The following is a 13,475-nucleotide window of genomic DNA, read 5'->3' as shown; positions in this document are numbered from 1 at the left end:
TATTTTTATATTATCATAATATTATTTTCTCTCCATGCCGTAAGGTGATGGATAGATTACAGTTGTTTGACACGAATGCACTCCACTGTCTGTTCTTATGTGCTGGTACTGCTAACCTACTTGTTACTCTGCTTTACCACAGGGTGTGAGTGGGGGCAGTTTCGCTGTGGAAATGGTCGCTGTATTCCTGCAGATTGGAGGTGCGATGGGGCTAGAGACTGCTCGGATGATACAGATGAAGCTGGTTGTCGTAAGTGAAACAACTATAGAGCAACTTTTTTGTAATATAAGAAATACTGAGATCCCAATGTGCTCAACTGTACCTGCGGTACAAGAATGAATATTGGAGGGGGAGAAAACTACCAGTTGTCTTGAGATGCTGCAGAATCTGCTTAAGAGTCATATTTCTTGAGTCCATTGGCTTTGGTAGTCAGAAAATCAAGTAGCGCTCAACTTCTAACATGACTTAGCCTTCTCTTAAAAATCTGAGTGTCCAATAATGCCGCTTCATTTGATAACTAATGTTCTAAGTAGATGTAGAAATGTATTATATTCTATTATTGCAGTAATCCTGAATATCGGATGTACATACAGCTACCACCAGCATAACTTGAGCTCCAGATCTTTGGATCTTTCAGGCCCTAGACAACAAGCTGTACCTACTGCACCTTAAGTAGAGTCTTGGTTAGTTGTCTAGAGTTGGTTGTGTTATCCTCAGTGCCAGCAGCTCAGGGAGTACAATTGCATTCAGATGGGCTGTAATATCCATTCACAATGATTCTCTCAAGATGAATGTTAAAAAGTTGTGAAAATGAAGAAATTGCCTCCACAGTCTGTTTTCAGGAACTCGCCTGCACGTTACCTTCTGGGTTCTAGTGTTCTTTGAAGTCTTGTGGGCTGGTGCAGTTATCAGCCCACGTATAGGTTAGGCCAGTTTTTGCCCCTCAACTGATAGGGAGTGAGAAAGACTAATTTATATTGATTCTTTTCAGACTGGATTGTTTCTTTGCTACTTGACCCATATAATAATTGGAGGTCATTCACACAGCTTGGCAGTCTGATTTGTTGCTTAGCACTTTAGTTAGCTCCAAAAACCAGTGCAGTTCTGGATGAAGAATGCCTTAAACTGGCAAAACAAAATGGCGTTGTCCTATAGCTTGCTATTTCAGCTTAGTTCTGAACTGCAACTGGGAAGAAGTGGTTGGGCTTTGAACAAGGAGTGGGTAAAATTCATGTTGACTTTGTGAAGGATAAAAAAACCCCTAAACCCCGACACTTACTACATTTGTCATAGTTCTAAGCATGAAGTTGAGTTGTTCTCATTTTCATACATGTAATGAATTAGGAAGCTGAAAATTAAACTTTTCAGGTTTTTTCAATTAATTGTACTTTTAAAAACAATATGTTAATGTGCTATAGGTAGCGGGGCACGTAAGTGTCTAGGAAGATAGTTTTAAACTGTTTAAAACTGGCTAAGGTTAAAATTATATTACAAGATTATTCTGTGGTTCTTAAACAGGAATCGAAAAAAAGTGTGCATGAAGTGCATTGTCTGTAGTATGTGATCGATTTTTATCCCTCTAATTATTTTACCTCTAATGTGATTTCGTACTTCTCAATTCTAAACCTACAAAGTGATTTAATTTTCTCCCTTGATGCTTTATTTACATTGTTAGTTGTGCTTGCATATCATCCCATGAGCACAAAGTGTTTCTAGTTGACTTCACAGTACTGCAAAAACATGATCCTGAGGAAAAAGATGGTTGAGACCAGAGTCCTGTCTAGTGGACTGTGTTGTGCTAGTGATTCTTCACAGGAGTATTAACTAGGGATGGAGTAAGCTGTAACACAGTTTCAAACGTTTATTTTGATCTTTCTCTCTAATGGCTCCCTGTTGTTTGGCTATTAGAAAAGTACAGAGTGGAACTGGGACAACATTATTCAGATTGTTCTGACGTGACCCTCACTTTTGCCTCATGAATTCACAGAGAAGAGTCATGAGCTTGTTTTGAAAGACCTTCTTCGTACCAGGGATAGAGCATCTGAGGTGGAGTGAGAGCAATTGAACAGACCTCTGTGAGACTAGGGAAGCTAGTATGGCTCCATATATAAGTGAAAAAATAGAGGCTCTGTCAGAGGGCAGTTCAGAGCCTTAAGCTTTTGCTGTGACTTGCCTTCTAGAGGAGCCTGTGTCTCCAGGGAGGATACAAAACTGAAGATTCATACGCAGGAGTTCACTAAACTAAATTTTGCCTTTGAGCACCCTTCTGCTGGCCCACTTTCCCCTCCCTGCTCTGTCCATTTTCTTTGGTTTGTCAAATGTTTCATGTTTTTAAAAGAAGTTACAGTCAGTCGACACACTTGAACCTTAACTCTTCTTTTCTCTTATTTAATTGTTTTCTTTGAAAGTGCTTTCCCAGATGTCTGTGAAATGCAATTTTTTTCATTGCTTACACTAGCACAACCTACCTGTGAGGGAAATCAGTTTCAGTGTCAGACTGATGGCGAATGTATCCCACAGTCATGGGTTTGTGATGATGAGGAAGACTGTGAAGATGGCTCAGATGAGCATCAACAATGTCGTAAGTATTTAAGTTCTAATGTTATACCAGCTTTGTGAAATAAGGTATTTCACATAGCAGCATATTGAGAACATACAGAAACAAGCCTGCTGTAAGTACAGCTTTTACCAGAAAAGTCTCTCTAAAGCAGTTTCTAGAAATGAAATAATCTGAAATCTAAAATAGATAAAATACAGAAAATATGTCCAAAAAGACATCTCCAGGTCTTGAAATCTGAAAATTACTGATGTTTCAGTTAATTAAAAAGAGAAAAAAAGGAGAAAAATATACAGTGCATATTAGTTTTATAGTTGATACAATATTTAGTAGTTCCAAAAATGATGAAATGATGTTCAAACACGGTCTTAGTCACAGAAAAAGCTGCTTTATTCATTGCATAACAAAATTCACACTGGCATCTCAGAATTATAAAGTTCACTTCTTTCAAGAAAATTTTGAAATTTGTATGTATACAAAAAAAGGAGGAATTATCAGTCTCTGAAGTAAACATTGCTAAAGATTCTTGTACCATCTTCAGTGATGCTGTTTAATGGCATTATTATTTAAAATGACCGGAGCTGTTCTTTCTTATGTTCATATAGAAGGAATACAAAAAGTCCTGGTATGGGGTGAAAGTCTAGTCTTTCATTATAATTTGGACAGCTTAAATTTAGGACATAATTCCTATTAGTATTTCACTTTAATATGCTAAACAGTATATTAATCATGTTCGAATTGCTGTTTTAAACTGAAGTGTTTAATGTTCTCGGTATATTTTAGAGCAAAGAAATCATTTAGCAGCATAACTGCCATAGCCATAGGCTCTTTCTTTTTTCAGTATTGATAGCAAGATAAATACTGATGATAATAAAATGTTACTCTGATTTTCGAATTTCATGACTAAGCAGTTTAAGGGCTACATACAGTTAAGTACGTGCTGAAGTGATGAACAGTGAACCAAGATGATTATTGCACCAAATTACATTCTCTGTGTTATTGCATAAGACAGGAAGAACAAGTGTTGTAGTGTTCTAAAGAACAGATTTCGTGCTACTTCTAGTATTAGAAGTTACTTTAAGTGATGAGGATAAGATTCATTTATTTTCCTTTTGATTCTATGTATAATTTTTGGATAACTTCTTTAAACTGAAAGCTCTGGAGCTACTCACTAACCCCCTTGATTCTGGGGAGGTTCACAGGTTTAAGTTTTGGAAGGATTTTGCTCACAGACTTGATTTGTGCTTTTATATCTTGATACTTGTTCCCACTGAGGATGGAAAAATTGGAACTAAGGTTAACTGCCTTTTGCTCCCCTCTTCCTCTGAGAAGGTGTCAGCACAACTGCTGGTTATGTTTTAACTAAGGAATCTGTAGATACAAAATGCAAAATGAGCGACAGCTCTGAGTTGACTTTTGAACTGGGTCACTGTAACATCGTTCTCCGTGTAGTGGTTAATCATGAGTGTTAGTAACTATACAGTGGCACTGTGCTGCTGCTGCTGCTGTTTTTGAGTCATCTTCTGGTATTTGTCCTTATTGTTCTAAAGGGACTTTTTATCTCTGTGCTTGGGAATCCTGGAGGAGCTTTTCCTTCTTGAAACGTTAAAATTTTTTCCTGAGAAATATGGCCAACAGCTCTGGAAGTCACATGCAGAATTAAAACAAACTTGTTTTACTTTACTGTCTTGCTCTTGATTTTCCTCATGACTCTAGTATCCCAGTAGCTGATCTTACTTTGGGAACACTGCTGACAGAAGAATGAATAGAGAGCCCCTGTAAAGCAGCAGACCAGATGCCAGTGTATAGACTGGGATGGTGTTGAGACATAGTATGAGTTTGAAAGAAACAAATGTGCGGGTGGCAGAAGGGAGGAGAAGGTAGCAGTAATTTCACCCTTCAGCTATATCTTCACAGATTCAATTAGTTTGTCTAAGAACAGAGAGTTTAATTTAGCTGTAGTAGAATCAAAGTGGAATTGCACAGTTTTATGTGGTTGCTTTTCACTGACACAGCTGTCACGAGAAGAGACATCATCATTATTGATCCTCTGTTAGTTATGAATGTAAAATATCCCTGACTGTTGAGGCCCTGGCTGTATTAGAAAGCAGTGCTCCAGCTCTGCTGTGTTTACATTGTGGCATTCTAGTTGACCAAATAACTTACAGTTACTGACAGAATTTGACCCACTAATCAAAATAATAGAGAAAACTTTAAAACAGTGAGAATTGGTAATTTAATCTTTTAGGCAGAACAATTATAGGGAGATAATTTTTAACCTAGAGGTCAACCCCTCCAGTGGAGAAAAGCAGTGACCTTGCAGGCTACAGAAGGCCTCATAGAGCTATGTTATCTGCCATGTGCTTGTCAAGTGTTCTTTAATCTCCTTGAGTACATGAAGGTACAGGGAGAGAAAGTCTTACGCTAATATTTGTGAGAAGGATGGAGTAGTTAAAGAGGAAGAGGGAAAATATTCTTCTGCATAAAAAAATCTTGGTTGATGTAAAAGACTGATTGAGTGCCTGTTTCTTGCAGCGGGAAGGACATGCTCAAGTCAGCAGTTCACATGTTCAAATGGACAGTGTATCCCGAGTGCATACTGGTGTGATCGAGTAAAGGACTGCACTGATGGAACAGATGAAAGAGTCTGCCGTGAGTCTTAACTTTTAGCACTAGATCTAGTTTCATGTCATCTCTCTGTGGCATTTTAATAAATTTGTAAGATTAAAGGGCTTGTTGATGGACAGGCTGACCACAATATGCTTCTTGTTACGAGAGTTTCATTTCAGATTCTTTTGTGTATTAGAGCTGATGTTCTGATACGAATCCATTATTGCAGAACTCAAATGCAAACTGCTACCATTGGATCCGGGCTTCTTGTTTGTCATTGTCTGAAAAATAATTAATATCGCATTGGAAAAAAGCAACCGTGTTTAAATGCTTAAAGCCTTGGGAGACTCAGAGCTAACTTTGCCAAATTTTTTCATATTCTTTTTGCTTACTCCTTATGAAATCCGTGGTAACTATAGCCTGTATAGAAAAGCAGAATTTGACCCCAAATCACTTCTTTGAGGGACTTTGACCCTTTCAAAAGCATTTGTATTCTAGACTGCAGTTTCCTGTGGAGATGAAGCGGCATTGGGTCATATTGTATTCAGATAAGCTGTTTATATTGTGCCAACAAAATGCAGATGGACAAGTAGGATTTTTCAGTCTAACTTCAGAGTTGAGGCTGCTTGACTGTCTGGTGACAGCCTCCTTAGATCCTGGCCTAGGTTGAATACTGGTGGAAAGGACAGGTGGCCACAGAATAGAAGCCACGCTTTTCAAAGATGTTTTTGCCTAATACCTACACAACAGTATGTAACAGCATGTCTGTTCATTGTTAGTATTAAGAAAAAGCTTTACACGTCATGAGTGACATGTAACATATGAGCCGCTATTCCAGCTGTTAGAACTTAGTGTGCCTTTGGGAAAACGACATAACTAAACTTAGCTCAGAACCAGACCTGGGGCGGGAGGTGGGAAAAGAGGCTAGGATGCTAAGGAATGGATAAAGAAGCAAGAAATAAAATGTTGTTAATGGCTGCGCTTAGAGGAAAAAAGGGCATATGCACATGCTGCGTAAAGGAAAACCAGCATATTACATGGTCAGCCAACTGCTAGTGCATTCTATCCCTGACTCACAAGTGGCTAAAATGTACACTCTAGAATGAAGGGTGATTTAGAACTATATGGTACTCTGGAATAAAAGGTTGCTGAGACAGCCAGCTTGGAACTTTTCCATATGATAGACCCACAGCCAGTCCTGAAGTCACCAACACAAATGGCTAAAAGCCAAGATCCAAAGTACCCCATATAATTGCTGGAAGAGTATCTTCTGTAGCTTGGCATTTTTACTCTTAAAGTTTAGAAGAATAAAAGAGGTTAGTAACTTAATTTAGCAAATCTATGGCACATTGAAAAAAATCCCGAAGAAAAGATATTTGTTTAAAAAATGCATTATCTGTGAATTAAAAAAGAGGAACTGCTCAGCACCTGAGAAATCTGTGAGTAGTCATTGAATACAGTGTGGAACAGCCAGATGAAATGGTGTGATCGTTATAATGCAGTAAATCTGTGGCAGACTGGGAGTGGAGTCCTAAAGACAGTACTCACAATTCTTTCTTCAGACTAGAAGCTGCCGTGATGTTTTAAAATTGAAGTGCACATTTTATTTCATGTTTAACATTCTCAACTAAGTAAATTAAAAAGGCAGTTTGGAAAGGGGCCTCTAGATACCTTAACAGTAGTGCTCTACTGCTCTGTGGGAAACCCAGTCATTGCTGCACCAGCCAGGAGGCCCCATGACTGTTATGAAGGCAGCATATTTAGCCCCTGGGAGAGGGACTGCCTCATATCATTCAACAGCCTCTACTCTGGTTTATTAGAATATGTGTTGACAGTCCCTCTAAGACAGAAGAATGACTGTGACTTGGAACATTGAAAGTAGGAGTGTTGGACTAGTTTAAAGAAATGTGATGGTGCTGAAGACAAGAGAATCAAGAATTATGTAATGACAAGACCCTTCCAGAAAGGCTGGTTAATTTTATTGCCTCTCTGTCTTCGCAAGGTCTGGAACTTTAAACAGAAGCCATAAGATAAAATTAATAATTTAGTGATTTTATGATTAACTATACAGTACAGATTAGTGTAAGTGTTAGACTTTACTGTTTTGAAGCAGATTCTAATACTTGCTTTGAATATTAATTTTTCCCACTGTTTCATCCATTTCCTTTTCCACACTATCTGATATAAACAAATATAAGAGGAATAGCACTATTTTGGCCTTTTCCTTTGTCATTATTTTTCCCTTTTATTTCATTTATGCTAAAAGGTTTCATAAATAAAAATGAAATATCCATGCACGATGAAAGAAAACAGCTATTAAGAATTGATTCTGTTATTTCACAGAGCATAACAAAATGCAAACTTATCATGTCCGTTTACTTATGCCTTGTACTCACTGATCTGTCTGGAAGCAGATTTAGATTGTAAAGAAGATAAAGTTTCGTTGCTGAATAAGTTACATTATTTAAGAAACTAGTCAAATGCAAAATGTCACCAATATGAAATAACTTGGCAATTAAACGTAAAAAAATAGAACAAAGGAATTCAAAACCTTAGTCCATTTTACTGCTAATGGGATTAACAGCAAGGGAAAACTACCCATGCAGAGGCTAAGATAAACATCAGAACAATGTTTCAGCTACAGGTCATGTAATTAGTGCATTGAAGCTGTTTTAATTTCATAAAATTGTGGGGTTTTATTTTCTTTAAACATATATATCAGGTTGTTTTTCCAGCTTTTTTAATAGCCAGCAGCTAGCAAATACTTTCATTGTAAAACTTTAGACATGTAGAATGAAATGGCAGGCTATTTGGGGTAGCAAATACTTTTGGGGAGTAAGCAGCGTATACTGCTGTCATTTTTCTGTGTTACATACTTTATTTCTTTCAATTAAAGGTAGAATTCTCTCTCTTGCCTCAGCTTCGTAGTTGAAAAATGAAAATCCCAGCCATGTCCATTTTGTTTTGCTGTGACTGACAGAATAACCTTCCTGGATACAGCTCTGGCAGCTGAGCACCGCACTGAGGCCATGAGGGAGAAAGGGGAAGTATTTTAAAGACGTGTTGTTTGAGGCTGATGGGCTGAGTGCAGGTGCAGAAACTCTGGATTTTTAATTCTAATTTGGATGTTGAGTTGCTGCCATGGGTCAACTGCCTAACCTGTTAATTCCTGCCTCTTGCTTGCTACACTAAATAGCTGTTGTGGTCAGAAAGTGGGCAGCCAGGTCTGGGATGAATTTGCAGAGATCAGGGTGAAAGTGAACAAAGATCAAGAACTGAAGAGATCATAAGGGATGTAGTCCAAGGAGGAAGAAAAGGGCCATGGTCAGAGGCTAATGTTCTTGCTGTTGGACAAATTACATGTAACAGCTACAGGACAAGGCTGAAGGAAATATCTCCATGAGGGAGAGTTTGGGACAGGGAAGAAGTAAAACTGAAGCAAGGTAAGGAAGGCCGCCAAAGACTAGAGTGGCAGGGATCAAAATCAGGAATTAAGGCCAGGAATGAGAGTCTGGTCAGTCTGCCAGCTCTCAAAGCATCTCTGCTATGAACACTACCTGATATCATGTAGCTCATAGGACTTGGGCTTGGGCTAAGTCTTCCCCCTGGTGTCTCTGATAGGCTATGAGCTGTCTGGGCAATTATTTGCCCACTGTGAGGTGGTGACTCATGGCAGTGAGTCAAAGGGTTTTAATTAATTTTATTTTGTAAAATGTTTTGAAATGTTGCTGCAATAAAAGAATGACACTTGGAAGTAGGAAATTGCCCCTTTTTTTTCTTTCTCCTTCTTGGAACATGGGTCAGGGTTACAGAAGGTTACACTTCCTGACTGTGTGACAGAAATTGGTGTCTGCTGAATCAAATACCAGTTGCAGCTGTTTCCTGTTACTGTTTCTATATGGATTTATTTCCAGCTTGCAGAACAAAAGTGTTAGGCAGAGAGCAAAATAATGCAGGTTTAGCAATTCCCGTGACATAGCTTTCAAGCATCTTCCACATGTGTACACTGAAACATGCCATTTAAATGTGTTTGCAACTGTTGCCCCAAAACAGTTTGTGGGTTACAAGGAGCAAGGTGCCTCATCTGTCATTTGTGTTCGTGTTTGCCAGTTGTTTATATTTTGCAACTGAAATGCTGGCATACCATGGGGAGACAGATTGTGGAGAAGTATTTTGGCTAAGAAAAAGAGATGCCTGAGAGGAAGGGGAGAGAAAGAAGAGCTCCCTTTCTTCCTGAGCACTGGAATGAAAGTAGCTGGATTTCCCCCTGTTTTCACAAAGCTCGTATTATCTTCTAGGAACTGTAATCACTAGGAAAAGATCTCTTCTTTTCAGTTTTCTGTAATTGGCCAAAGGTTCTTGGGAGGGAAAGAAAAAGGAAACAATGTTCATGTTGGAGGCTCTTCACAATTAAAAGCAAGGTGAAAGAAAACAGTGTTTATATTTTTCTGTCCCTTCATTTTTCTCTCTTAATCCCATGTTCAGTCTTATACTGTCTCCTTTCACTCTCTCCTCTTGTACAGCTGTATTCTCAGACCTCCTTAGATGCAAACTACCTACCTTGTTGTCCTTTTAACTCAGAACCTTATCCTTCCTTTTTAGCTCTTTCTAATCCATCTGTCACTGACCTAGAAAAAACCAACATGTCCGAGTCCCTGGAAGAGAACCCTTCCTTTGGTTTTTACATAGTTCCAGGTCACTCACAGAGCACTGACACTTTTCCCACTTGCCCCCTAGAACAGAGACAGTATGATCAACTTCTCTGTTCAGTATCAGTTCTTGCATAGCTATGGGTTTTTATACGCAAATGCATTGCTCTGGGATCAGGTGCATACAAAGAAATCTTAGTTTTAAAAAAAAAAAGTCAAATAAAAGCTAGGAAACGTTTATTGTGCAAGCCCCAAATGCAGTGACTAATGTAAGACCTTCCCACTTAAATTCAAAATGTCATGATACTCACTTTCCAGACTTTCTTTGCTGGGGAGCTTTTTGTTAAACGAGATTGTATAGGTCTTCCAGTTTAGGGGAGTCATCCCATTCCTACCCTCCCCACTGCCAAGATCCAGATTCTTCTTTTCCTATTCAGAACTTTCCATTTGGTGATAGGGAGTAGAACTCCTCAGCTCACTCATTGCTAATGTTTTCTGAATTTTGGAGAGAAAGAAAGGGAGTTTAAGTCCTGTTTTTTCGCAACTGCAAGGACAGGCACTCCTTCATTTTCAGATATCCTAGTATTGTTATAAAGTTCTTTTTTGGCTTCCTTCATTCTCTCAGCATCGACAGAGTCCACCACAAACACAATGCCATAGGTGCATCTTGTGTGATTTCCACAGCGGCCTTAGCTAGAAGCTGTTGGAAAGTGTAGCACAGTTGTTGGCCCTCACAGAAGCCAGCATTTCTTGCTTGATTCTTGTATCTTTGCTACTTCTCCTCCCATAAAAGTGTGGATGGCTATCCCAGCTACTGTGGAACTGTCCTGATGGCACAGATGCTCCTGAACCCTGCAGTGCACTGGCTACAGTCTTTGGTGTAACTCACAGCTTTGCCATTATTTATGAGGATTAGTTCTTAATGCCCCAAATAATTAAAACCATTTTATTAAAATAATATGCTGTAAGGTACAAAGAGTACAATGTACAATGCACAATGCAGTGAAAAATATCTTTCAGATCAGTGAGAAAGTTGTGATCAGAACTGTAATTTACTAAGCTTGGTCTTTAGACAGGGGATTGGGAATGGGATTACCTGTACAGAGTTTAAAAGTTAAATTCATCTCCATCAGGCTTTTCAAAGGATGTTCTTGCTTCTGCAACTACAATTAAAGTAAAGAATCTGTACACCAAGTGGATTTGAAAAGAAAATAAGGAAAAAGAAGTATTTGTTCACATTCTAGCAAACCACCAATGTAGTCAGAATGTGTATTTTGAAGTGTCTTCAAAACATCTTGACTTATTGCCCTGCTTGGTATTTTTATAATGATTTGCATTCATACACTAGATTATATAATATAATAAAGATTTTTCCAGGCTGAGGACTTCTCCAGGCTTGTTGCAGGAGAGAAAACTTTGACAAAGTCTCACTTCTTCTAAGGAAGTTTAATATGAGCTTGAGAAAAATCTTATTACTGACTAGATCCTTAGTTTGCCTGGGCATTCTTGAAGAAACAGGTGAGACAATAGGTTCAGCTTCCTATTTGTTTGACATTCAGTCCATCAGAAATGGTTTGGAACATCACTGGAGGTATTTCTGTGGGATATGAAGAAAGATGAGGAAAATTACAAAACTGTCCCTTATAAATCCCCTTAAAAGCTTTCCCACTTCAGTGCAGTTACGAAACAAATACCTTTTATTGTTCTTTTTCTTGTATGTGCCCCATAATACTTACAGTACTCTTGTACTGCCATAGCTATTTCCTGCTATGCTGTAGAACTCCTGATGGTTCCTCCCTGTGATGGCTTCTCTGCTTCCAGACAGGGAAGAAGCATGGATTCCACAGTGAGCATAAAATGTGGCCCCAGGTCAGGCCTTTCTTTCTTCCTGTGGGCAAAATTAAGACTTCAGAATCCATGTTGTTTCCAAAGCTTTATGAGTTGTTCATAAGCCTAACCCAAGCAAGAAATGGATGAGATGGCTGTGTTAGAAGGGAGTTTGTGTGATTGAGAAGTGGGGCTAGAGGATGCTAATCATGTTTAGTGCATGTGTTGGCATTATCAGTGCAGGCTTTTGGAATGGAAAGTCTGGGAACTAGCACCAGAAGGCCACAGGTAGGAATGCTGTAGCTGGAACCCTGGTAACTTGCAACTACCATTTTCTGATTAGGCACATACTGTTCCTACCTGCCAGTTGTGGACTTACATTAATTGCAGTGAAAATGAATGAAATTTAAATGAATCAATCAGGGAGATAGTCTGACTAGACTTGTAGTGGACATCAACACAGCTATTTATGCTTTCGTGTTAAGAACTTAACAGTTAAAATCATGTAAGCCTATTCCATAGGTGTCTTGGTTTTGGCTGGGATGGAGTTAATTTTCTTCCTAGTAGCTGGTATAGTGCTGTGTTTTAGATTTAGCATGAGAATAATGTGATAACACAGTGATGTTGTAGTTGTTGCTAAGCAGTGTTTATGCTAAGTTAAGGGCTTTTCAACTTCCCATGCTCTGCCAGTGAGGAGGTGCACAAGAGGCTGGGAGGGAGTATAGCCAGGACAGCTGACCCAAACTGGCCAAAGGGATATTCCATACCATATGACGTCATGCTCAGTATATAAGCTGGGGGGAGTTGACCGGGGGGGCGGCGATTGCTGCTTGGGGACTGACTGGGCATTGGTCGGTGGGTGGTGAGCGGTTGCATCACTTGTTTTTTTTCTTTCCCTCGTTTTTTCCTTTTCTCTCTCGCTGTGGGGCTAAAATAACGACAGATCTGACCAGAGCGTGTTAAAACAGATTTGTTATAAGCATTTTATAGTCGCTGGTCACAGTGTTCTTTTATTTGTTTGCATGGTTGTGTTATGTGAATCCTTCCTTGCAGTATGCATTCCCTGCGGTGCTGTTTATCACTTCTGGGAGATGGGTCAGGATTACCATTGTGCTGTACTGTGTAACATCGGCTTATGATACAACAGTATTACTGGTAAAAAGACTAAGTTGGTATTTGTAGTTGGTATTGCCGTCCTCTCTGTCCCTCAGGCGCCATCTCTCGGAAATTATTAATAATGATGCTCTTCACCTTTCCTCCTTGGAGAACAGATCTACGGAGAAGACGGGGGGGAGGGGGGGGGATGCTTTCCCCTGTTCTTTCACCCTCCCTTTCTCCTTCAGGCTAGTTACACCAGTTCTCGAGAATTCTTAATATCCCTGGGATGTCCAAGCCAGCATGCTCCTATTGCTGTGTCTCCTGAATGTGCTTCAGGTCTTGTTTAGGGTTAAACTGCTATTTAAAAAAAAAAAATCACCCCCAGATCTGCCCCGAGGCTGGAGAGTTATGAGCGGCAGGGTGTGTGGGATAGGATGGGCAAGTACCTAGGACAGTGGGCACCTCCAGTGGTTTGGAACTTCACTCCTGAACAAGTGCAGAATCCTGAAAAACTAGTAAAGTATTTGGAAAAAATATGCTGTCACCCTGGCAACTCCAGAGAGAGACGGAGATCACTGCAACATGCTGGGGCCTGGCCCATGCCTACCAAGCCCTGTTCAACGCTATTCAGTACCCTCAAGGGGAAGAGAAGGTCTCTGGATCTGACGACAAAATGACAGGCACTGTGGCTACTCCAACCCTTGGCGACAGGCCCTGCGGTTACTCCAACCCT

General features: G+C 39.6%; 1 protein-coding gene across 1 annotated transcript in view; it reads left to right on the top strand.

Moving 5' to 3' along the window:
• Positions 1-13,475, top strand: part of LRP2 (LDL receptor related protein 2) — a 139,498-nt gene that overhangs the window by 21,654 nt on the left and 104,369 nt on the right. The window contains exons 2-4 of the mRNA XM_019471867.1: positions 143-250; positions 2,460-2,582; positions 5,094-5,210. Of these exons, the coding sequence (XP_019327412.1) occupies positions 143-250; positions 2,460-2,582; positions 5,094-5,210 (348 nt within the window). The remainder of the gene's footprint in view (positions 1-142; positions 251-2,459; positions 2,583-5,093; positions 5,211-13,475) is intronic.

This window comes from Aptenodytes forsteri, unplaced genomic scaffold, assembly GCF_000699145.1.
Source record: "Aptenodytes forsteri isolate BGI_AS27 unplaced genomic scaffold, ASM69914v1 Scaffold257, whole genome shotgun sequence".
Lineage (NCBI taxonomy): Eukaryota > Metazoa > Chordata > Aves > Sphenisciformes > Spheniscidae > Aptenodytes > Aptenodytes forsteri.
Note: the sequence above shows the minus strand (reverse complement) of the source record. Positions and strands in the feature narration are given on the sequence as shown.